The 23,980-nt window shown below is 42.4% G+C and overlaps 1 protein-coding gene across 6 annotated transcripts in view; it reads left to right on the top strand.

The window, feature by feature from the left end:
* CELF2 (CUGBP Elav-like family member 2) overlaps positions 1–23,980 on the top strand; it is a 484,640-nt gene that overhangs the window by 18,970 nt on the left and 441,690 nt on the right. The window contains exon 1 of one of the 6 annotated variants that reach the window (XM_029078007.2): positions 15,632–15,725. The exons of the other annotated variants lie outside the window; for them this stretch is intronic. Within the exon in view, the coding sequence (XP_028933840.1) occupies positions 15,673–15,725 (53 nt within the window). The 5' untranslated portion in view covers positions 15,632–15,672. Of the gene's footprint in view, positions 1–15,631; positions 15,726–23,980 lie in introns of those variants that run through there. 6 annotated transcript variants of the gene reach the window in all.

Raw genomic sequence — 23,980 nt, 5'->3', positions numbered from 1 at the left:
TCCTCATTGCTCTCCCCGTGGCGGCTCTCCCCTCTCTGAGGAGGTGATGAGAGTTTGGGAAAGAGGGCAAATCTCAAGCTTCATGCTCTGATATCTTAGCACCATCAGCGTGGCCCAGTGGAAAGGGCACGGATCTGGGAGTTAGATGAGTTGGGTTCTAATCCCAGGTCCTCCACTTGTCTGCTATGTGACCTCTGGCAAGTGACTTAATTTCTCTATGCCTCAGTTACTTCATCTGTAAAATGGGGATTAAGATTGTGAGCCTGATGTGGGGCATGGCCTGTGTCCAACCTGACTCAGCACATAGCAAATACCTTCTTTTAAAAAAAATCTTTACTAGCATGAATCTTGACTTCACCACAGTGGAGTGACCTGAACTGAACCAGTCCAAAGCAAAGAGAGCCTTATTTAAATAGGGTGGGAACTTTCTTTTCAGCTCTCACAGCAGAAGAAAATTCCTACAGGTTTTCCTTCAGCAGCTGACAAGAGGTCATGGGACCGATTGGAGATCGTAGATTACACACTGCCCCTCCAAGACCTGGTTTCAAAATTTAGACCAAGCAGTTACCATGGGGAGTTCCTTCTTGGTTTCTGGCATGACTTCTCCTTGGATGAGATGCCGGGGTCTCTTTCACCAGCATCAAATTTTCTTTATCGTTTTCTAATTCTGGATTCGTCGCTGCCACAGGTTGAGAGTAGAAGTGGGTCTCCAAGGATTTGCAGTGAATTTGAAATTCGGGGCTTTGGTTTGAAGCAACAGGCACAGTTACTTAACATGGTTTATGACCCTGGAAAGGATAGCCATACCAGTTTTCTCAACTGCAGAGAGAGACAACCAACCCCGTCTGTCTGGGCTGCCTGAAGAAGAACCGATAAAGGGAGCAGAAAGCATTTGGGGAAAAAACAAAAAGTGTAAAAGCATGCCAAGTAATAACAGTTTTATCATTTGAAGCGGGGATTATTCAAAGGCTCTGGAAAACAAATGTGTTTCCTCAACCTAAGGTGATCCTTCGACGCCTAAATTACTCAGTTAATTTGCTAGTGTAGACACAATCTTGTGCTTCCTCAACCTGATGTGTTTCATAAATGTCTAAATTACTCAGTTTATTCACTGGTGTAGAAGCAGTCTAGTGAGTGGAGCAATATTGCTGCACTCAGAACATAATCTAGAACCCTCAACATCTTGTCCACATTAAGGAGTTTGAACTTGTCATTTACTTTCCAGGGAAGACTACAGAATCACTAAACTTAAACCATTTAAAAATCAGCGAGGGTCAAGAAGAAATGGGCATATTTTCAAGATACATTGTTCTATTCAGGTTATCATCAAGTCATAGAGCAAGCAATAATGCAATAGGAGAATATGTTTCCAGGTCCTACCTCTTCTCCATTCCTTCCCACTGCCCCCTGGCTAGTTTTCATAGGTTCTGTTCACCCTAAAAAATAGGCAGAGGCCAAAGGGTCCCAAAGATCTTTGAACCATTATTTCAGGAATTGTTTCTTTCCTGTTAATTTTTCTATTTCCTATTTGGGGTAATTTCCTATTACTTATTATGAAGCAAAATAAACTTTCTTATCCTTCTGCCAGTGAGAGAATTGGACATTATTAATACTTAAGTAAAGATAATATGAGAGCAATGAATACTTGTCATTACCATTGGCATATAATTAGGTAGGCTGGATCATAAAAGGCAGTCTCTCCAAGGATTAAAATCAAGGAATTTTATTGTGTTTCCAGAACAAACAGTGTTCCCTGAAAAGAACTTACATTGGCAGAACTGGACGTCTACTGATTGTTTAAATGAATAACAGATGTGGACGAAGCCAAGACCTCATGCTAAGAAAAACAGCAGAAGCAGCATGGCCTAGAGGAAAGAACAAGGGTCTGGGTGTCAGAGGATCTGAGTTCTAACCCCAGGTCTGCCACTTACCTGCTGGGTGACCTTGGGCAAGTCATTTAACTTCTACACACCTCAGTTTCCTCATCTGTCAAATGGAGATCAAATTCCTATTCCCCCTTCCCCGTAGACTTTGAGCTCCTTGTGGGATAAAGGCAGTATTTGAGATGATTCTTTTGCAACTATCCCAGTGCTTAGTGCAGTGCTTAGTGCATAGTAACTGCTTAACACATTCCATTATTATTATTAGAGATTCATTCAGCATGACAAGCTATGCAGTCCAGGGGCCAGAGGTGAATTGAAATCCAGAAACAGGGATTTTAGGCTTTTCTGAAGATTTGGTAACCTAACCAACATCATCACATCATCGGGATTAATTTATAATAATAATTATGGTATTTGTTAAGTGCTTATGTGCCACACACTGTTCTAAGCACTGGGGTAGATACAAGGTAATCAGGTTGTTCCACGAGGGGCTCACAGTCTTAATCCCCATTTTATAGATGAGGTAACTGAGGTAAAGAGAAGTTAAGCGCCTTGCCCAAGGTCACACAGAGACAAGCGGCGGAGCTGGGATTAGAACCCACATCCTCTGACTCCCAAGCCCATGCTCTTTCCACTAAGCCACCTGCTTCTCTGTCATCTACTAGGTGACAGATCACAGTATTCGGCAGCACCCAATAAATGACTTAGTTCCTGCTCCAGAGAGGTTTAGAATCTAATGGAAGTCAAACACTGACGGTATGATCAATTAATCGTATTTATTGAGGCTTATTGTGGGCAGTGTACTGTACTAAGAACTTTGGAGAGTACATTATAATAATGCAACAGAGTTGGTAGACCCTCTCCTTGCCTGCAGTGAGCTTACAGAGAACACGGGAGAAAACAGATTCAACTGGGCCCAACAAAAATAAGCCAGTATACTGGTAGATTCATAAATTCTACGGGGGCTTAATATGGTGACTTGTTCAGTGAGGTGGAGATAAATCAGGGAATGCTTCCCAAAGGAGGTGCTGTTTTAGGAGGACTTTGAAGATGGGAAGGATGCAGTGTGGTGGATTGGAAGGAGAGGAGTGTTTCCTTCAAGGGGAAGGACCAGCATATTGGGTCAGAGACAAGAGAATGGAGGAGCAAAGAGTACGAGGTGGAGTAACGAGAAAGGAGAAGGGAGCAGTAACCTGAAGAGGAGCCAGTTAGTTGAGAGCTTTGAATCTCAGACAGAGGGGATTCTGTTAGAAGTGGAGGGAAATGGGTAACTATGGGAGGTTTTTAAGGAGAGTGAGATTCCCGGAACAGTATCAATCCACCCAAAGAGACCAGCCGGCCAATCACTTTGACTTTTGACTGGGCAATATCCTCAATATCACTCTGAGAGCTGAAAAAAAATCCCTTTCTGCCTATTTGTACCCTGGACAGAATCTGTACTTGATAAGCACTTGAGGTTTGAAAAATACCTTTGGCATTTTTCATTCAGCTGACAAAGCACTTTAGTTCTCCAAAGTCCAGTTACACTGTACAGATAGTTCAGTCCAAAAATTATACTTTACTCTGTTATCCAGATGTTTTGAGGTGAATGTATATCTTCTGACCCTTGTTGTCCAAATAGTTTTAGAATAGATGTGACCTTAGACAGAAAATGAGAGTCCTGGCCTTATTTGTGGCATGACTTGGGTAGATAAGGAAGGTGTCGTGCGATGAATTAAAACCACTATAGTGATTTGGCATCTTTTGTTGAAAGGTGCTTCATCGATATGAAGTTTTCATTTATTTTAAGAGGAAAAGGTGAAACTGGTGAATTTATTTGATCTATTACTCTGAGGAAATACTTACTTTTTTCACAGTGGTTCAATATCTAGTGTGTTTAAAGTAGGTAGAAAAAGAAATGTCTGCCAAAATAAAGGGGGTAAGACTCAAGACATATGCCTTTCATAAACCTTAACTCATAATCTTTTGCAATAAATCCCATTAATCCAGATTGGGTCTGGACTGAGCTCATTCTAGATAAATAGATTTTCCAGAGAAATGAAACTCCACTTAAAAATACCAACACATACACTGGAGGCCCTTTGCTGAGCAGCAGAGACCCACACACACTCTTTGCAGAGTTTCATATATCCAGTTCCCCTATACCACGAAGATAGCCTTCTTGCAAAACCTCATATGTAAGGAAAACTCGTGCTGTAGAACTCAATTATTCTGGCTCCAAGCGCATGTGCAAAAGCAAGCTCTTCCGTTATCACAGCACACTGAGCCAAAGCAAGCTCAAGTTGTTGGAAAAAAGATCCCTAATTCCATAACAGCACTTCAGCCAAAACATGTCATGAAAACACACATTATGGCAGGACCCAGTGTTCTTGGCCTGGGAGCCTGTAAAGAGCCTGAGACTTTAGCTTCTTCTGCCCTAGAGAGAAGCAGATGATGTCACCAGGAGCTAAGAGGAAGACAAGGGGGAAATTTAGAACATAAACTCCTTGAGAGTAGGGATCTTATCTCATCCTTCTGCCGTTCTGTCCCAAGTGCTCAGGACAGTACCTTGTACTAAATAACATTAGTCCTTTGACTACTACAGCAAGGACAAACCCTGGAAGAGTTCTTTCTGAATAAATAGGATTGCAGAAAAAAGATATTTCAGAACAATGAGGTCTGGCTTCATGTCCATTCCAAAGGCAGGTGAATGTGTGAAATTACCAGGCATTTATACTGAAATCGCTGAGGATCGAGGAGAAAGGGGAGGGAAGATAGCTAATCTTAATTTAGAATCTCTTTGCTTTGGGGATTTTGTGTTCCAGCTTTAATTTGATTTAAATATTCAGGGTTTGGGGGGGGGGTTTTGTCTTCATGCATAATTACAATAAAACACACTTTTTAACTTACACATTGTCAGCAAGGGAATCAAAAGTCACACTTTCCAGAGCTTCTGTGGGAAGAAAGCCCTTAAGGTCTGAGATCACATACTGACAAAACATTTCTCATTTTAAAGGTTAATAGCAAGCCCCTCTTTGTAAAAGAATTATACTGTTGGCTTTTCCAATAATATCTAGTTAATGGCTGGAATGAAGCTGTTTTGGCACTGGAAAAATTTGGAATACTTTTCACTTTTTTCTTTTCATTTAGGCATAATTGTTGAGCAAGCCCAGAGTGGAGGGAGAGAGGGCTGAGGGTGGGACTCAAGACAGATAAATTCCCCCCATTTTCTCCTTTCAAAGGAAATCACAAGTTTATAAACAGAGGATGGATCACAAATACCTTGTTTCTTTTGAAAGTCATCACCTTTTCAAGTGCAAGACAGAGTTGGGAAGGGCGGGTGTTGGCTGGGGAAAGGCTGAAGGGAGAGAATGTGAAGCCCTTGGTAAGTGAATGCCAGAGATTCTGTAATGAATTGATATGGAGCTTTATTCATTCAATAGTATTTTTTGAGTGCAGAGCACTGTACTAAGCGCTTGGAATGTACAAGTTGGCAACAGATAGAGACAGTCCCTGCCGTTTGACAGCCTTACAGTCTAATCAGGGGACACAGGCAGACAAGAACAATGGCAATAAATAGAGTCAAGGGGAAGAACATCTCATCAAAAACAATGGTAACTAAATAGAATCAGGGTGATGTACATCTCATTAAACAAAATAAACAGAATAAATAGGGTGATAAAGATATATACAGTCGAGCAGACAGTACAGTGCTGAGGGGGTGGGATGGGAGAGGGGGAGGAGGAGAGGGAAAGGGGGGAGAAGTGGTGCAGAGAGGTGAAGGGGGGGGGTAGAGGGAGCAGAGGAAAAAAAGGGGGGAGCTCAGTCTGGGAAGGCCTCTTGGAGGAGGTGAGTTTTAAGTAGAGAAAGTAGCTTTATGAAAATCTACCTTTGTTCTAAGAGAAAGGGGGCACTTTGTCATTTTAATCCACATGGTGCCACTTTTTCACCCAGTCTCCTAAACCTTCATTTCATCTTTTCTTTCTAATGAACTTCGGCGAGGTGGTGGGAAGCCTGTTCTGGGATGACATGGCACTTCTATTTAAACTTTAATCTCCTCCTCCCCATACACTATAACATGGCATTTCTGTTAAAGGGGTTGGGATGTAAACTAAACATTTGAATATTAAAACATTTCCTTAAGTAAGTGGCTCAAATTGTCTCCCAAATGAGTTCTACCAGTGCTTTTAAAGCTAGACTTAGAAGTTGTTTAGCATTACCTAGCTACAATTTAGGAAGGCAGACAGAATTTAAAAAAACAAAATCACAGCTGAAGCAGGACCAAAAACATGTTAAAAGCAGCATGACCCAGTGGAGGGAGGAGTACAGTCCTGGGTGTCAGGTGGAGATGGGTTCTAATCCTGGCTCTGCCACTTGTCTCCTCTGTGACATCAGGGAAATAACTTCACTTCTCTGTGATTCAGTTACTTTGTAAAATGGACATGGACTGGGCCCAAACTCCTTAGCCTGTATCTACCCCAGCACTTAGTACAGTGCCTGGCACATAGTAAGCACTTAAATAACATTAAAAAATAAATTCTACATGGTATTTATTGAGTGCTTACAGTGGGCAGAGCACTGTACTAAGCACTTGGGAGAATACAACACAGTTGGTAAACATGCTCCCTGCTCTGAAGGAGCACAGTGAGATAGAGGGAAGCCGCCAAAGCTGTACACATGCATAAATGTTTTGGGGGTAGCGGAGTGGGGGGTGGACCCAAGTCCTTAGATAACAAAGAAGTGCTGGAATGGCAGTAGAGGGAGAGCATGTGGAGAGGAGATAAAATATTTAAAAGGGGAGCTATGAGATATTAATCCAAGCAAAATGGAAACAGAGGGACTCAGTGCAAGAATAAGTTGACATCTGTCTCACCATTTCCTCTGTCCTAGGGACAGAGTTGAAGAATCTTGGGTTATAAAACTCTGTCCTAAACAAGTAGGCATTATTCCTCAAACAACAATTTAAATTCCTGAATTAGATCTTTTAATAGATTACTAATTCTGTATTTCACTCCCATGGTTTGCTCCCAAATGTCTAGTTCAGGGCCCTGCCCACAGTAGCTACTAAATCAGTGCTGTCAGTGACGATGTCGAGGATCATTCTGAGAAAATCTTCCATTGCAAATGGTCCTCGGGCTGGCAGACATTGCCAGGTTGAAATTGCCAGCTAATATTTGAGTTTTATTTCCCCAGAGTGCTATAGTAATGAGGGACCAAGAGAAACAAGTTGGGCTGTATGAGACACCCTGCTGACCCTGCTCCTAGGGCACCTCCAGAACTGGGCTTTTATGGCCAGAACTAAGAGACTCATTTGTCCAGCGATGATAAAGACTTCTCATTTAGAATCACATGCTCTAACATCTGTTCTTATACCTGCCCCCTACCATTCAGATGGAAATGAATTTAATGACCTGTGTCCCCTCCCAAATACTCACCCAGGCAGTTTACTTCTCCCTCAGTCCCTAACAGGCTTTGGTAACTACCCTGTAAAAGCTTTGGTAATTGTTAGCATTGTTCAGCTGCAGAAGGAAGGCGGAGCAAGCCAGGGTGCATCTGTAATGATGTGGATGTGGTGATATGAGGCATTGGGGATTTTTTAAAGTGGTCACAGCCACTGGTTTAAATAACAAGACAAGCGTGTGAACTAGCAGGCTGGGGTAGGTGAAAGTAAATATGTCACAGACCCTTTGGTCGGCTTGTTATGGAAACCACCCTTGTATTAACCATACAAAATGGTTAAATCTGGAAACTTTTTGGCTATATTCAACATAATGAACTTTTTAATCTGTGTTGGTTTTCTCCCTGACTTAAATGTGAGAAGCTATGTGGCCTAGTTGAAAGGGTATGAATCTGAGAGACAGGGACCTGGATTCTAATCCCGGCTTCATCACTTGCCTGCTTCAGTTTCCTCATCAAGAAAGTGGGGATTAAATCCCCGTTTTACCCCATACTTAGACTGTGAGCCCCAAGTGGAACAGAGACTGTGTCCAGACTAATTATCTTGTATCTACCCAGTGCTTCATACATTGCTTGGCACGTAACTAAAAAAATACAATTATTTGAGGTATTATTTTTTTTACTCTGTGGGCAAGGAATGTGTCTACCACCTCTGTTTCAGTGTACTCTCCCAAGCAATTAGTACAATACTCTGCACACAGTAAATGCTCAGTAAATATCTTTGATGGTGATTATTATTATTAACTGTTATCTTCAGGTGGCATCCCTCTCTGTTCAAATAAAACACAATCATTCGAGTTAGGCTATTTCAGCTCATCTATACCAAAGATGTTTATGATTCATTGCTTCATTGACTAGCAACTAGGCAATTACATTTCTTACAAATGGTATATGTTAAGCACTTACTCTGTTTAAGACCCTGTACTAAGCACTGGGGTAGATACAACCTAATCCAGTTGTACACACAGTCTTAATGAGGTTCACAGTCCTAATCCCCCTTTTATAGATGAGGTAACAAAGCCACAGAGAATTTAAGTGACTGGCCCAGAGTCACACAGCAGACTCTGTATTTGACTTGTTTTCCAAACTCTGTTTTCAAAATACCTTATAGGTAGTAGCCTTGCTCTGGCATGGTCAAGGAGATGTTGTCTCAAAATCTGGCATTTAACTGAGTGATTGAAATGTCCTTTTTCCCAATTTCCATTCAGGGGATGTTGAACAGTACACCTTCCCTTTTCTAATGCTACTAATCAATCAGTGGTAGTGCTTAATGCGTGCAAAACACAGTACTAAGTACTTGGGAGAGTACAATATCACAGAGTTGGTAGACACGTCCTGCCTACAAGTCCTTACAACTACAACTACTGCTAATAATGTTAATCAATCAGTGGTGTTTATTGTGTGCTTACTGGGTGTGGAGCACTGTACTAAGCATTTGGAAGAGCACTTCAGCGTATCACGACCCCTGCCACCAAAGAGTAGTGTTTAGCACATAGTAAGCGCTTAACAAATACCATCAGTATTAGTATCATTATTATTAAATCTACTAGGTGCGATGCACTATTAAATGCTTGGGAAAGCTTCAGTAGAAGCATGAGTCTCGCTCCCTGCCCACAAGGAGTTTACACCCTAACAGGGATGACAGAAATAAATGTATTGACAAATAATCAGAATAAAGAGCTCGACAGACAGTTGATTAATCCAACGTAAACAAGTGCTGAGGATGGTGATCAATCAATATGTAAGTGCTCGCGGGGGTTGTTGAGTTGATATGACTCAAGATGTTGGGAATTAAATAGAGAAGGCTTGTTGAAGGAGGTGAGAGGCTGAGTCTGGGGGGAAATGAAAGCCCAAAGAATTTGTGGTAGTTTGGGTCACCCTTGTCAAGTATTTCCGTGGTACTGCAAGAGTTAACTGGCTGTGATTTATGTATTTTTTTCTCCCCTAGAAACCCCATGTGCCAAAACTGACTCATGACTCTCCTGAATGGCATGAAAAGCAGCAGGCTGGGGTGTGACCTTTCTTTCTCATTCTCACTTTGCAAATATGTCTGGCAAACACCAGAAACTTTTTCTTTTCAAATTTTATTTTAATTCTATCTCCTGTCCTATTCAAGAAGGAGAACTTGGGTTTTAAGGGAATGTAAAAGTGAGTTTGGCTCTGTGCCACCCAAACTTGAGGGCTCTGGGCATGGATAGAAGGGACCTGGTACCCACCTGCCATGCTTGGCCGCCGGGCCCTGAGGAATGTGCAAGTGTGTTTTGTCTCTTTAGCGCCACTTCAGCAGTTTCTATAACTGTCTCTTCAGAGGCTCTTGGAAGGTTTTTGAGATTATGAAGTGTCCTACAGTAACAACTCTCAGGCACCATAACACATATTTTGGTGCATGGAGCTGTAGCATGTAAGCACCTTAAAGCCCAACCTGAAAGCCCTTGAAATTCCATTATTCAGATTCATTAATTTAAAAAAAAAAGATATAATAGTGACATCTTTGTAAGGTCTTCTCTAGAGTTGGTTCAGTGAGAAGCAGGTATGAATAAGGTACAATTATGTGATTCAAGATTCACAATATATTTGTAATAGTGTTGTGTTCATCTCCCTCACTAGACTGTAAAACTGCTTGAAGGTAGAGGTTAGGTCTCTCAGTTGTGTCGTCCTCTCCCAAGGACTTTGTATTCTACTCTGCACACAGGTGCTCAAATAGTATTGATTGAAAGAAAGAATGTTAGCAACAAAAATCAGGAGTAGTGTGACCTATGGAAACAGCACCGGCCTGGGATTCAGGGCCAAATGTCTCCCTCAACTCTTTTATATTGTATTCTCCAACACATTTAATACAGTGCTCAATAAATACGATCAATTGATTCAGAGGAACTGGTTCTATGCCTGGCTCTACCAGTTGTGTGAACTTGGCCAAGTCACTTCACTGTGCCTCAGTTTCCTCAACTGTAAAATGGTGATTAAATGCCTATTCTCCCTCCTACTTAGACTGTAAATCCCATGTGGGACAGGGACCGTGTTCAACCTGATTAACTTGTATCTATCCTAGTGCTTAGAATTGTGCTTGACACATAGTAAGGCCTTAAGAAGTAGCATAATAATATAAGAAGAGATGAAGAAGTAGAAGAAGAAAGGATCCAAACCACCAAATAAAATAACTCTCCATGTGTTTTGATAGAGCAGCTCCTTAAATCGAATTGTTTTGTTGCTGCATCTCCTGACCTTACTCCATAGAGGTTTTATATGGGAAGCAATTTTCAAAGCACTTAAGCTTCTTTGCCAAAAAAAAGACAGCACATCTGTAAAATATTATTAAGTAAATGTATGTACTACAGCTTTCCAGCAGTCAGCTCTGCTGAAACATCTCCCTACCTGCTAAGAGACCAGTCCAAGCAAAAGAAAAGCCATGCCTATTGTGTTGGCATATGTGCCACCAGCTGCTGGAATTTTTCAGATACCCATCTCTTCCTCAGAGTTAAAAGTCCTAAAAAATTAAAACAAGACACAACCCAAATATGAAGCAATCTTCACATCTGAGTTTAAGCAACTGAACAACTCTAGCAGAATTAATGAGGCCAGTGTGGAATCAAACCTTAGGTCAGACAGTCATTGGGCATTGAATAAGGTACAATTATGTGATTCAGACATCAGACAGACAGACAGTACATTGGGCACTGCAAGAAGAGGAAGTTTAGCCAAATTTTGGTTCCTCTATCTAAATCCCCTTGCAGAGTGTGGCTTGGAGGAAACAGTTTCTGCTTTCAATTGGCTCAAAATAGGATAATCAGAGCATCAGAAAGGTTGGGGGCTTTGGGTGGAATGGCAGGCAACTCTGTGTATTTCTCTCCCCATCAACCCCGAATGGAAGTCCCCTATTCTCTGTGGACTAAGAAAATGCAGTTTGTTGAGAAGAAACTCAAGGAACATCTCTCTTTTGTCTCTCCTTTGGGATTCCACCCCCTGCAAATGAAGTTTATCTTTTGGAGCCTGAATTCCAACTTAGGTGTTCCCTACCCTGTCAATGCCTGATAAAGGCTACTTTTCTGTCTCCCAACTTTCATCTTTCCCCACTTCACCAGCCCTTAACTTCTACCCAAGTGCCTAATGCCTCTCCTTTTAAGAAATGAAATGACTAATTGAAATTGAATTTCGCTGCTTTAAAAGCAGGCTTTCTCTTCCTGTCCCTCAGCCAAATGATTTTCAGAGATAGCAGACAGTTGATAAAGCCAGGAAACTTGGGCACTTTTCCTGGCCTATGAATAGGATATAGGCTAAGCCTGCCTCCATCTTAGTTTATGTGGTAAACGAAACACCCATGGTAAGCCATAATGAGAAACTGAAATTATTCTCTATTAGAAAACGAACACCAGAAACACACATATAATATTGGCATATTGATTTGTGTTTTCTTTCCAGAGTAAAGCTATGGATGATTTGGTTACAAATTCTGATTCCCTGAAAATATCAAATAAAGAACAATTGAACACAAGTGAGTTTCCTTTGTAGGCAGCCACTGATATGCCTTCTTTAAAGCATGAGCAAGTTGACAAGGGAAGAAGTTTTGAAGTTGTCATTTCAAATTTTGGCTATCTTTATGTTGCATTTATATCTTAGAGAATGATGGCAGTTAACACTGATGCTTTGATCTTTTAATGAAGTCTTCCTTGATAAATCCCATCAATCCACCAGCCTCTAAACCTGTTATGTATTTATACTCATCTGCAATACCTAGCTAAAGATTTTTATTCAATTATTTATTTTGCTTTCCTTATTTGTAAACATTTTTATAGCTATCTCCCCTTTTAGAGAATAAGCTCTGTGTGGGCAGCAAGTGTATCACTTCTTTATTTTGTACTTCCTTAGGGCTTAGTGGAATGCACTGTGCACTCAATAAATAGTAGCTCTATGACTACTGAAGCTGTGAGACCTCAATTAATCATAGTATTTACTGAACACCTTCTGTATGCAGAGAACTATGCTAGCCACTGTTCTCTCTTCTACTCAGCAAGCATTTGCAGGGCTGGGATTAGAATTTAGGTCCTCTGACTTCCAGGTCCAAGCTCTTTCCACCAGGCCAAGTTTCTCTGTGCTAAATTTAATCTTCACTTGTTATTTTTGGATAGCTTACAAATGCTTTTCAGAGCCCTAGATGAGTTGACCCAATACCAGGGAGGTCAGAAGAAGAAGCAGTTGACTTTGTTTCCGCTAAGGCTAAGTGATTAGTAGTAGTAGTAGTCATATTAGCATGATTATCATTATCTCTTTAAAGAACAACTCCAAACAGGCTAAGTCAATGAAAAATCCTCAATGACCATGAGCCCAGAGTCAGTATGGGAAGTGTGGTCTTTAATGTAAAGCAGCCAGAGCTCGTGAATGGAATGCTCTCGGGGAAAGGAAGAGGGGCTGAGAAGAAATTACTGCATGCAAAGCATGGCAGGCACCTATGGCATGAATAGAGAGATACATTTTACCCTTAAAATAGAAGCATGCAGAGGAGCAAAGTGTTCACCGTTCTGCAGTCCCACTCCCCACTGTCCCTTCCCAAGTCACTGAAGAAACACTTTAATCACATTTCATTGTGAATGGATTGTCTCCTCATCCTTCCTACAACTGGCCGCTCCTCCTTGACTTTTTGCCTCTAAGTCCCATCCCTCTCCCTTGCTATTCTAGTTCCAAATTTGGGGTGGTATTCTGTTACATCTGTTCGCCAGTGTCTACAGACATTTAGTCACGCTGAAGGCAGGTAAAAAAAGTCACCCATACAGTAGTGCCAGGTACGCAGCATAACGTGATAGGAAGGAGTCTGCCAAACTCCAGCACCTTGATCGTTTCTCCAGGGGGACCACTCATCTCCAGTGAGAAAAGGCATGACCTAGTACATTAGAGTATGGGTCTGGAAGTCAGAAGGACCTGGATTCTAATCCTGGCTCTGCTGCTTGTTTGCTGTGTGACCTTGAGCAAGTCACTTAACTTCTCTGTGCCTTATTTACCTCATCTGTAAAATGGGGGATTAAGACTCTGAGCTCCATGAGGGACATGGATGATGTCCAACCTCTTGTATTTACCACAGCACTTAGTATAGTGCCTGACACATAGCATTTAGCAAATACCATAAAAGAAATAAACTGCCCTCACTCGAGAGTCATCACGATCCCTTCCCAGGTCCTTCATGAAAGATGCCACTTCTACCTTGGGCATCCAGAGGCTGGGTGCCACCCAATTTTCCACCCCTGCTGTTCCTCAGCTTCCCCGGAGTCACCCTCTCTGGTGATACACCCTCTCTCCCTTAACGTTTGACTCCAGGCAGTCCTGGGTGGTGGCTCCAAGAGGATGCTGCCCATAGACTTGAAAACCCAATTTTATTACAACTGTGGAGTTCTTTTCTCAGTTTCATAACTTTCTGGGAAAAAAAAAATCTTTATGTGCTAGGAATTGTTCAGAGGTAAAAATTACATGCATTGCAGACATTATTGCACCAGTTCTGTACCACGAGATTAAAGGTTGTACATGAATGTTTATTCATTGTTATGTATCAATACTGGCTGGTCCATGTCTTTTAATGGGTCAAAAGCAAAGCTGAATTACCCAGGGAGCCTTTAACAAAAGAGATAGGAAATCATCTTGAACTTTGGCAGCAGGTAAGTGCCCTTGCAGGGATTGTGTGAAGACAAAATGAAGACCCATGTTGTAAGAAGCCAATCCAATTCCAAACTGATGGTTGAGAGACTATTGTACAGTTGGTGATAACTGTTCTCTGTGCCTACTGGGAGCAGAACAAGGGGTGATAAGTGAAAGGAGCTTGAGGTTAGGAAGAACATCCAGACTGAGAGGGTTGTGAGATAAGAATATATAATCGAGGAAGCTTTTTCCTTCCTTGGAGTTTTTAAAATAAAGAATGGACAACTACCTTTCTGGGATGGTTTAAGTAAGACTTTGGAAGGAGGCAGTGGGATGGACTAAATGACCTCTCTTGTTCCATTCCAGGCGATGGTGTGTTATTTCATTCTGTGATGCTCTTGGTAAGAAATGATTCAGCAGTGCATAAAGAGGGCAGTCAATAAATGAAGGCTTAATTGAGCCGATTAGACTGTAAGCCCGTCAAATGGCAGGGACTGTCTCTATCTGTTGCCGACTTGTTCATCCCAAGCGCTTAGTACAGTGCTCTGCACATAGTAAGCGCTCAATAAATACTATTGAATGAAAGCAAAAGGACTCCAGAAAGAAAAACTTAATGGTACTGAAAACTTAAAACCAAACTCTCTCAGCTTCTCCCATTCTCTTTCTCTCTCACTTTCTCGTACTTGTGGGATATGGACTGTATGCAACCTGAGTAGTTTTTACCTACCCTAGTGCTTAGTACAGTGCCTGGCACATATTAAGTGCTTAACAAATACCATAAAATAGCCAATCTTCATGCTTGGAGCATGAAGATGAGACACTTGGAATTCATGAAAAGGAAAAGAAGGATAATGCACCACTGACCTCCCAATAACATCCTTGATATGAAAGTGTTTAAGACCTTATCAGGAGAATGATTTGGTTTTAAATACTGGGGGGTGGGGGTGAGGCAATATATTATGAGGGAACAGCATAACATTGTCTGGTATATGGAAGGATTTTTTTCCTTTTCATTTTTGGTTCCTCAATGAAGGAGGGTGAGAAAGGAAGAGCAGTGGCTTTATCCAAGGGGTCTGGACCTTTTAGCCAGATTGAAAACCAGCTGTATGCCTTTTTTGTAAACCCAGTGGTCACCGCCCCCCACCCAACCATCCCAAGATAATTTCTTATATGTAGAAGAGTTTTGGAGGACAGAGAGAGAGCTGCAATTTCAAGTCCTCTCCATGTGTCCAAGAACCCAAACTCTGAATAAAGAAACCTGAACAGCCATTTAAAAGGAAGATGAAAGCAAACCCTAGAGGCAGTAGAAATACCCCAGAAGAGGAGAAGACTGCAGCTTGCAGTAATCTGTAAATGATTGCTGGCAAAGTCTAGAGGCTTCAGGCTTGATCTGTGTTTGTTCCAAAAGAAAGCCGAGGAGGACGGTGTTAATAAAGAGAGATTTAACTGAGAGCTGCGCTTGGAATAAAGTGGGCTACAAAAAGGTCAAATTTGATCAGTTGGAGCAGATTACAAGGGCTTTAAAAGGTAGTGGTGGAGAAATGAAGCTGGGTCTGTGAAGTAATAGAGCACAAGATTGATTTTGGGGGTGGAGAAAAGCTGGGACAAGTGCTTATCAGCTGGAGGAGGAGGAAGAGCAAGGCTGGGTTTGTTGTCATTCCCAGCCTGAGCCGAGTACTCGCCCTCTCTCTCCTTTGCTTTCTCCGTGGTTCGCCTTCTCTTCTGGCTTTTGACGATGGTTTCCATAATCTCTGATTTGGATCCTCTGAAAGATTGGAAAGTTTTAAGGTAGGCCTGTGGTTTCTTCTTCTGCTAAAAGTTGTTTGGATAATCTTGAAATTAACTGGAACCTTGGGTGATAATTGGAAGACAAGATATGAGTGCTTTCTTGTAGTTAGATCTCTTGAAGAGACAAAAAAAAAAAAAACCCAAAAAGCCTAGAAGCAGATGTTTAGAAAGGCTCTGGGGAGTGTTTAAAATATCCATCACAGTGTCGAGCTACAGCTAGGAAGTGCTGATGATTTTTAAAGAGAGAGCGCTCTGCAAATTGGTTTCTGACGTGTGTGTACAAGTGAGTAGATACATGCATACATATATGTATATGGCTGTCCTTCATTAATACAGTTTCTGACAAAAGCGATGCTCTCCACTAACTCTTTTTCCTATTGTGTGTCAGGATGAGTTGGGAAAGTTGGCAGGAGTGAATGAAAGACGACAAGCTGTTTACTTACCATTCCCCCTTTAAGGGTTAGAAAGCAGAGGAGTCCTTTTTCTTTGCTCTCCTGTGGCAGTTTGTATTGGAAACTTTAGGAGAGTAATGTACAACAAATCCAGCTGAGTGAGGTATGTGATGTGGAATTTCCTAGAATAGACTGCTGGAGACACAGAACAGAGGGTGCTAAAAGTGGCGTGTTTTCACGGGACCTCTCCATTACCTGCCACTGAGATGTCAAAGGTGCATTTCAAAGTGAAAAGTTCACAGCAGATGGATAAGCCTAGCTTAATGCTACATCTACTGCCCCGGAGAAAGCTTTATTGGCAATCATTTTAATAAAGGAATGTCTACCCTGTAGGTGAACTAGGTTAAAAACTGATCGATACAACGCCTTGTTTTCCCATACAGCATGTTTGACTTGGATCCCAGCCAAGTCCTAAGTAAGCAGCACCAGGTAATCAGTATTTTGTTTATGATGATGATTTAATTCACCTTCCTGATAAGCATATTTTCAAATGCCTAAAGATCCCGGGTGAAGGAAGCAGTCAAGCAGTTTTGTTTCACTATAGTATTTGTTAAGCACTTCCTATGGGCCAGAACCTGTGTTAAGTGCTGGTTTAGAGACAAGCTAATCAGGTTGGACACACTTTGTGTCCCATGTGCGGCTCAGTTTTAATCCCCTTTTTACAGATAGGTAACTGCAGTACAGAGAAGTGAAGTGACTTGGCAAAGATCACAGAGCGGACACGTGGCAGAGACAGGATTAGAACCCAGGTCCTCTGACTCCCAGGCCTGTGGTCAATGTTGTAAAATTTATGTTCCCTTAGACAGCCAGCATGATTAAAACCACCTTCCCTCCCCAGCTCCTTTCATGTTTCGTGGTCTTATGTTCAATTTTTTTGTTTTCCAAAAGGAGGGTGCATCAGTCCTTTCCTATTTACAGAATCAGGATTGAATAGACATCTAAATGGCCATGGCAGAGCATCTGGTATCAACTCTAGAAATGTGCTTCACCTGTTTTTTTTTTTTTAACATTTTTAAACATTTTAGTGAATAACTTTCTGATAACTTGTCCTTTGAAGTAAAAAACCTCTGAAAAATGAAGGCTTTCAAGGCCGGCCTTTGGCTGATTGGCTGATTGTGTGTTTCGTTCTCTGTGTTATTGCAAGAGCTTGTCGAATCTGCATCTGGCTCCTGGTGTCCTATACAGCTACAGTTAACAGCCAGGGCTTGAAAATCTAGCACTCCAGAGTATTTTCGGAGTTGTCATTCGAGAGTCCCTGGGCTGCTGATCCGATCACGCTTTCTCACCCCGACTGTAAGTGGGGTTTATTCTAAGAATGAATGATCTGCAAACAAGGCTAGGAAGTAGCTGATGGTGCGTTGGCTGGGCCAGGGATAAGTCATGTGTTTAATTTCCCGGGGTTCCTTTAGGTCGTTATAGCAGTTAAACTCTCACATACCTTACCTTGTGGTGGCCTGCCTCTTCTGTGCTTTATGTAGGCTGGAGCATGAGAAGCGTGGAAGCCAGCTCCAAACCATTGCAACCTCCAGAGCCTTTCTGCAGGAGTCCGGGGTTTCCTTGGGGAGGAAGTCGTGCCCTGGGGCCCAGGGAGGGGTGGCAGTCAGTGCGAGGCCAGGGAAGGCAACCTGGGGTGGTTGGAGTGGAGTGATCCGCAGAGACAGCAGCTGCAAGGAGAAGCAGAGTCAGGTAGTAGAAAGAGCATGGAGCTGAGAATCAGGAAACCTGATTTCTGATCCCACTTCTGTCACATAATAATTGTGGTATTTTTAAGCGCTTACTATGTGCCAAGCACTTTTCTAAGCACTGAGGTAGATACAAGTTAATGAGGTTGGATACAGTCCCTGTCCCACATTGAGCTCACATTCTTAATCCCCATTTTTTACAGATGAGGTAACTGAGGCACAGAGAAGTTAAGCAACTTGTCCAAGGTCACAAAGCAGACAAGCCACGGAGCCAGGATTAGAGCCTAAGACCTTCTGCCTCCTAGACCCCTACTCTGCCCTCTACATTATGCTGCTTCTCGTACTAGCCTATCATAGTAGCATTGTCTAATACACCTGTGCCTCAGCTACCCCCAGAGATGCTCTCCAGCTTGGGACAGGGCTTCTGCTGCTGCCTATCAGCCCCAGCCCAAAAGCAACATTCGACACTGAATTTGTCATGAGTATGCTCCAACCTGGACCTGAAAGCCCAAGTTTTTAAACTAGGGCGAGGTAGGCTGAGCCAGTCTTACTTCTTCAGCATTTGTATATTTCTTTGAAAATTGCCCTAGACAGCCTATAAAAGTTCAGGTCTGCCCTGGCTAAACCAGGCCAGATGGTCAGCCTAATAATAGGGAAGAAAATCATGAGGGAAGATGAGGACCTGATGGAGATGAAAGACGCTTCTGATCCCTTATACGATAAACAGGATTGGCCATTAGAAGCGATGAGCCCTGGAATACTGCAAAAGTCAATGAGGTTCGGCATCATGTGACTGGCTGCGAGGTTGGTCACACACATGGAAATTGTCTGGAGGACATATTTGATTGACTGTGTCCCTTAAATGTTTAGATGTCTTGAAGCTCTAGCAGGATGCACTCTGTCTGCTCTTTTCTCAGAGCACCTCTGTAACTCTTTTTTAGCAATAACAGGACTTCTCCAACAACAAGACTAGAGCAAGATGTGCCATGTTTTAGACTTATGGATTGGCCTGGTTCCTTTCCATTATTTTCTTTGTTTCTTTCTGTCCACATTCCTTGTTATGTACCATATATACCTCCCGGATTGCCTCCTAAGTACAAGGAGGCTATTCTGTTGCCTTTTGAAGGAGTGGCATGTACAGTTACTCCTGAGTTCAGATTGTATGCCATGTTGAAGCACAGGATAGGAGTGGAAAATGGTCACTTCATGCTAACAACCCTCCGTGCTACCTCCTTCCTTGAACCACTTCCACCACCAGATGCGATAGCTTCTACCTGCTGCTTTTCCTTTCCTTGGAGAAGCTGCAAAGACCCGTGAGCTAAGGATTTCAAGGCAACCTGGTGGGAGTTACTACCTTCTGGGCTTCTGTTTTTGGAAGTTTGCTAGGTCCCTTCCCTGCTCCACCCTAGCCCAACTTTTCCTGGTTCCCAGATGCTGACTTCAACTACCCCCATCTTTCAGCATCCCAAACTCACCCTTCTGTTTCCCTGGTCCCTTAGGAAACCCGCTCCTATGCTTCCACTGCTTGTGGTCCTTGCCTTCTATGACTGCAAAGCTGGGAAGCTGAGTCTGAAATGGGAGTATGGGGAGACAGCAGGGCAAGATGGGGAGGTAGATCCAATGTCTAAGGGACTCCTGAAGGGATTTCTCCCTCCCCATCAACAACATCTCCTCTGCTCCACTGCCTGTATTCTTCCTAGCCCTCTATAGCCTGGCCCCAGTCACACAAAAATCTCTTTTACTCCGGTGACTGGAGAATACAAACCGTAAGTTAACTTGGAAAATGTCATATCTCTTGAGACCATCTGTTACCCTGGTAGGTGTTCAAATTATTCTAGACCTGCTTCAGAAAGGTCTTGCACCGAATACCAGCCAGTCGGGACACAGATCTAGGAGATGTGCATCTACTTTCTTCTTTCAGAGGAAGCTTATAAATGAATCCCAAAGGTCAATCCACTCCCCTGGAAAGAAGAACTGAATCCAGGATTCATTTTGTTGGGCAAAGGAAAGGAGAGCAGTCACAGCAAGGACACAAGAAAATAAACCCTCAGAGCTCTGTTCTAGTTGCCTGGGAGGCGGTATAGTCTCAAAGAGAGAAGGCAAGATTTTGGGTAAAAGAGAAGCACCGTGGTCTAGTGGAAAGAGCATAAACCTGGGAATTAGGGGGCCTGGATTCTAATCCCAGCCCTGCTACTTGCCAACCCTGATAAAGTATCTTGAATCCATTTTAGCTAGTGGTATTTATTGAACACCGAGTACTGTACTACAGTACGGTACAGAGAGAAGCAGTGTGGCTTAATGGAAAGAGCTCGGGCTTGGGAGTCAGAGATCGTGGGTTCTAATCCTGCCTCCACCACTCGTCAGCTGTATGACTTTGGGCAAGTCACTTAACTTCCCTGTGCCTCAGGTACCTCAGCTGTAAAATGGGGATTAAGACTGTGAGCCCCATGTGAGACAACCTGATAACCTGTATCTACCCCAGTACTTAGAACAGTGCTTGGCACATAGTAAGTGCTTAACAAGTACCATCATCATTATTATTATTATTACTGGTACTTGAATACAGTGGAGTTGATAGACACTTTACCTCCCAAACTAAACTTGTTCTCTAAAATATTGATTCCCCCTTTTCCGTTTAGTCTTCTCAGTCCCACCTTGCTCACAAAATGGGGGAGTGAGATGTACATCTTTCCTTGGATGTTCTCTGTGAACCAGGACTAGAATGAAAACAATCTGCACCCAACTGAATGGGATTTTTGCTGATCCACTGTGGATCGACAATCACATGAATTGGGACTTGAGTATTTGCAATCCACCCTAGCCTGCAGTTGTTTTGGCTCAATGTGACATAACTCCCCTTTTCTCGTTCGATTCCACTAGTTAATCCAGTCTTGCATGGATTCACACACCTGGAGTTGGGAACAGCAGAACGGAGATGAAGATTCAATAGACAAACAATGGAAGCTTGCATTCAAACCTTAGAGGCAGGAGAAAGTTTGGTGGGATTGGAGCGATAGGAAGGTTGGGAGGTAGAAGAAAGGAGGAAGAAATTATGTCGTTTTTGTGGATGAAGAAATGGAGATTCAGAGAGATTCATTTAACAGTTTCTGTACTGGAGTTGGGGATGGGAGTTCAGGTTTCCTCATTTCCACTCCAGGAACCTCTCTCCTGGTCTCTTTTGCAGCCATTCTTAGCTGGAATGGAGGGCAACATAACTGTGCTCCTATTTAATGTATTTTTCAATAGCAGGTATTCTAATAGCTGAAGATAAATGTCTTGGCCAAAGCACTATTACTGAACTACTCATACTTTTAGAAGCTTAGTTTTTTTGCTAGGTCTGCAGTCAGGACTCTAAAGTTCTCCAGCGGATAGAGCTACATTAAACTTTTATTCCCTCGTTAAATATGTTTTTCTTGGCCATTTTTTTTTGTCTCTTGCTCATTCTCTGCAGGTCATCTTTCAGTAAAATCAGAATAATACAGACAGACCAAATATTAAATAGGGAGAATAGCTTAAATACTCGCTTAGAAACTTCCAACTTGAAACTTGCTTGGCTTTTTTAAAAATAAAAATTGTATTTGTTAACTGCTTACTATGTGTCAGGCACTGTACTATAAACAAGCCAGTCTGGCTGGACACAATCCACATCCCACCTGGGGCTCACAGTCTTAATCCTCATTTTTCATACGAGGTAACTGAGGCACAGAGAAGTGAGGTAACTTGCCCAAGGTCACACAGCCAAGACGTGGTGGAGCTGGGATGAGAACTCAGGTCTTTTGACTCCCACCAGACCAAAGCTATTTCCTGTAGGCCACACTGCTTCTCACACTGCCTGTTCTTGGTCTTCCTCCTCCTCTCCCCTTCCAGTTTCCCTGTGCTGAACTTGAGCCCAATCTTTTGTAATCCTCATTTTTATTCTATGATGGGGAAAATTCTCAACTTCCCAAGAAAAATGTGTGTGTTCATGTAGAAACACCCCTCTCTCACATCTTCCTCCTTCATTGACCGGGAACTATGATCTCCAAACTATAAAATAAAAGTTTAAAGTTGCATCTGCAGGCAGGAAGTTGCTGGTTTTGCCATCTTGATCCATAAAACCTCTCGTTAATGAGAGTTTCGACAAGTGGTAAGTTAAACCTGACTCTGGAGAGCCATTGAAGATGCCTTAGTGCTGGATAGAGCACTGTTTTACGTGAGGATCTTGGGGCTTTTTCTTTTTATTTCTGATTAAAAGGATTCATCAGAGGAAATTTCCACCTTCCTTTGTATTTTAGGGTGATACTGAGAGCTTCCCTTTTGCTTCTGACTTTAGCTAAACCCTTTTAAAAAGAATTTGCTGAAAGCCTAATCTCCCCTGATTACAGCAATCAAAATGTTTCTGGGGTATTGAGTGTATTTTGCAAATACAGGATTTAATTATGACACTTTACATGTCCCTTTGCCTATAATTATTTCTCTCTGCCTATTGCACATACTGAATAGCCAAGAAGGGGGTCTATTTTGGGGGGAAAATGAGCACACCTGGAACTTGGACTGGCCGGTTAACTAGAGATGTGCCTATGGGCAGATTCGGGAAATAACACGCAACTTAAAAATGCAATCTAGATTCTTACGATACTTTGGATAAATACACTTTGTGCTGCTTGGTCTAATTATATTCTACTAATTTGCTGCCTTGCTTTTTCCATTAAAGTCTCCCCAGGTAATTGAATTGTACAGCATAGGTTTGGTGTATTACAGATTGAGGTTATGGATTAAGTTTAAGCACAGACTATAAAAATATGCCACGTAGCCACAGGAAGTATTAAATTTTCCAAGAATGAAAACTATCTTGTGAGAGAGAATATGTATATGTGTGCTTGATGATCCCGTAGACAAAATGGGTATTATTGTGTGGGGGGAACAAAGCAGAGACCCTACAAAGCAGAGAGTGGTGAACTAGGGTATTATGGATCCTCAGGTATTAGAAGGACCATTCTGCTTTCTAGGTAACTAGACACCCAGGTTTCACGGTCTCTCGATCTGGGAGTTCACATTCCTGGATCAAGACAGTCTAGAGAAGTACTGTAGCCTAATGGAAAGAGCCCAGTCAGTCAATCAATCATTTATTGAGTGCTTACTGTTTGGCCACAACATTGCACTGAGCACTTGGGAGAGTCCAGTATAAGAGAGTTGGTAGACTATATTCTTCCCTCTCAGGGTCACACCTGGAGAGTTACCGGTACTCTACCAGTTTCGACTATGAGAAGGAAAGTCACAGAGAGACCTACCCATTCCATTCCTAACTTGGGCAGTGACTAGTGAGTGGAAGGCAATCTGTTACAAGTCAAAACTCACCTGTGCTGGGCAGCAGCGGCACAGGAGAGAGTCGAGGGTGGAAGGCTCAAGCTGACTGCATGGAAGGAGGCAATGGTAAATCACTTCTGTAATTTTACCAAGAAAACTCTATAGATCCACTACCAGAACAATTGCAGATGGAGGTGGGGCGTTCTGGGAGAGATGTGTCCAAGGCGTAGCTGCGAGTCGGAGATGACTCGGCGACATAAGACAAGACTCTATTCTCCAGAAGTCTACTCGGAACCTCCTCCCCATTCAAATATGCCATCTTTCAAGCCCCCCTTAAATTCCACCTCCTCCAAGAAGCCTTCCCTGACTAATTTCTAAGACTCCAAGTCATGACAACCCAACAGTTACCTTCAGCACTCATGTCTTTATTCCCATCCTCATCACTTATTTATATATGCACATCCATTTGTGCATTCAGTTATCTACTCAACCACTTCATACTGACCTGCTGCTGATGTTACTGTTCAATCCTTGTTCTTGCTTCTGTCCCACTATTTGTGCACAATTTATATCTGCCTGTCTCACCCACTAGATTGTAAACCTCTGGGGAGGGGCGGGGGGGGGATCAGGGACGATGTCTTTTGCTTTTACATAGTAAGCGCTTAACAAATACCAACATTATTATCAGCGCTTAGAACAGTGCTCGGCACCTAGTAAGCGCTTAACAAATACCAAAATACCAACATTTTACTGTGAGCTTCCAAGTGCTTAGTACAGTGCTCCGTAAATCCCATTGACTGATAGGAGAAGGAAGGCTTGCTACAGCTGGGGTAGG

This window comes from Ornithorhynchus anatinus, chromosome 13, assembly GCF_004115215.2.
Source record: "Ornithorhynchus anatinus isolate Pmale09 chromosome 13, mOrnAna1.pri.v4, whole genome shotgun sequence".
Taxonomy (NCBI): domain Eukaryota; kingdom Metazoa; phylum Chordata; class Mammalia; order Monotremata; family Ornithorhynchidae; genus Ornithorhynchus; species Ornithorhynchus anatinus.
Note: the sequence above shows the minus strand (reverse complement) of the source record. Positions and strands in the feature narration are given on the sequence as shown.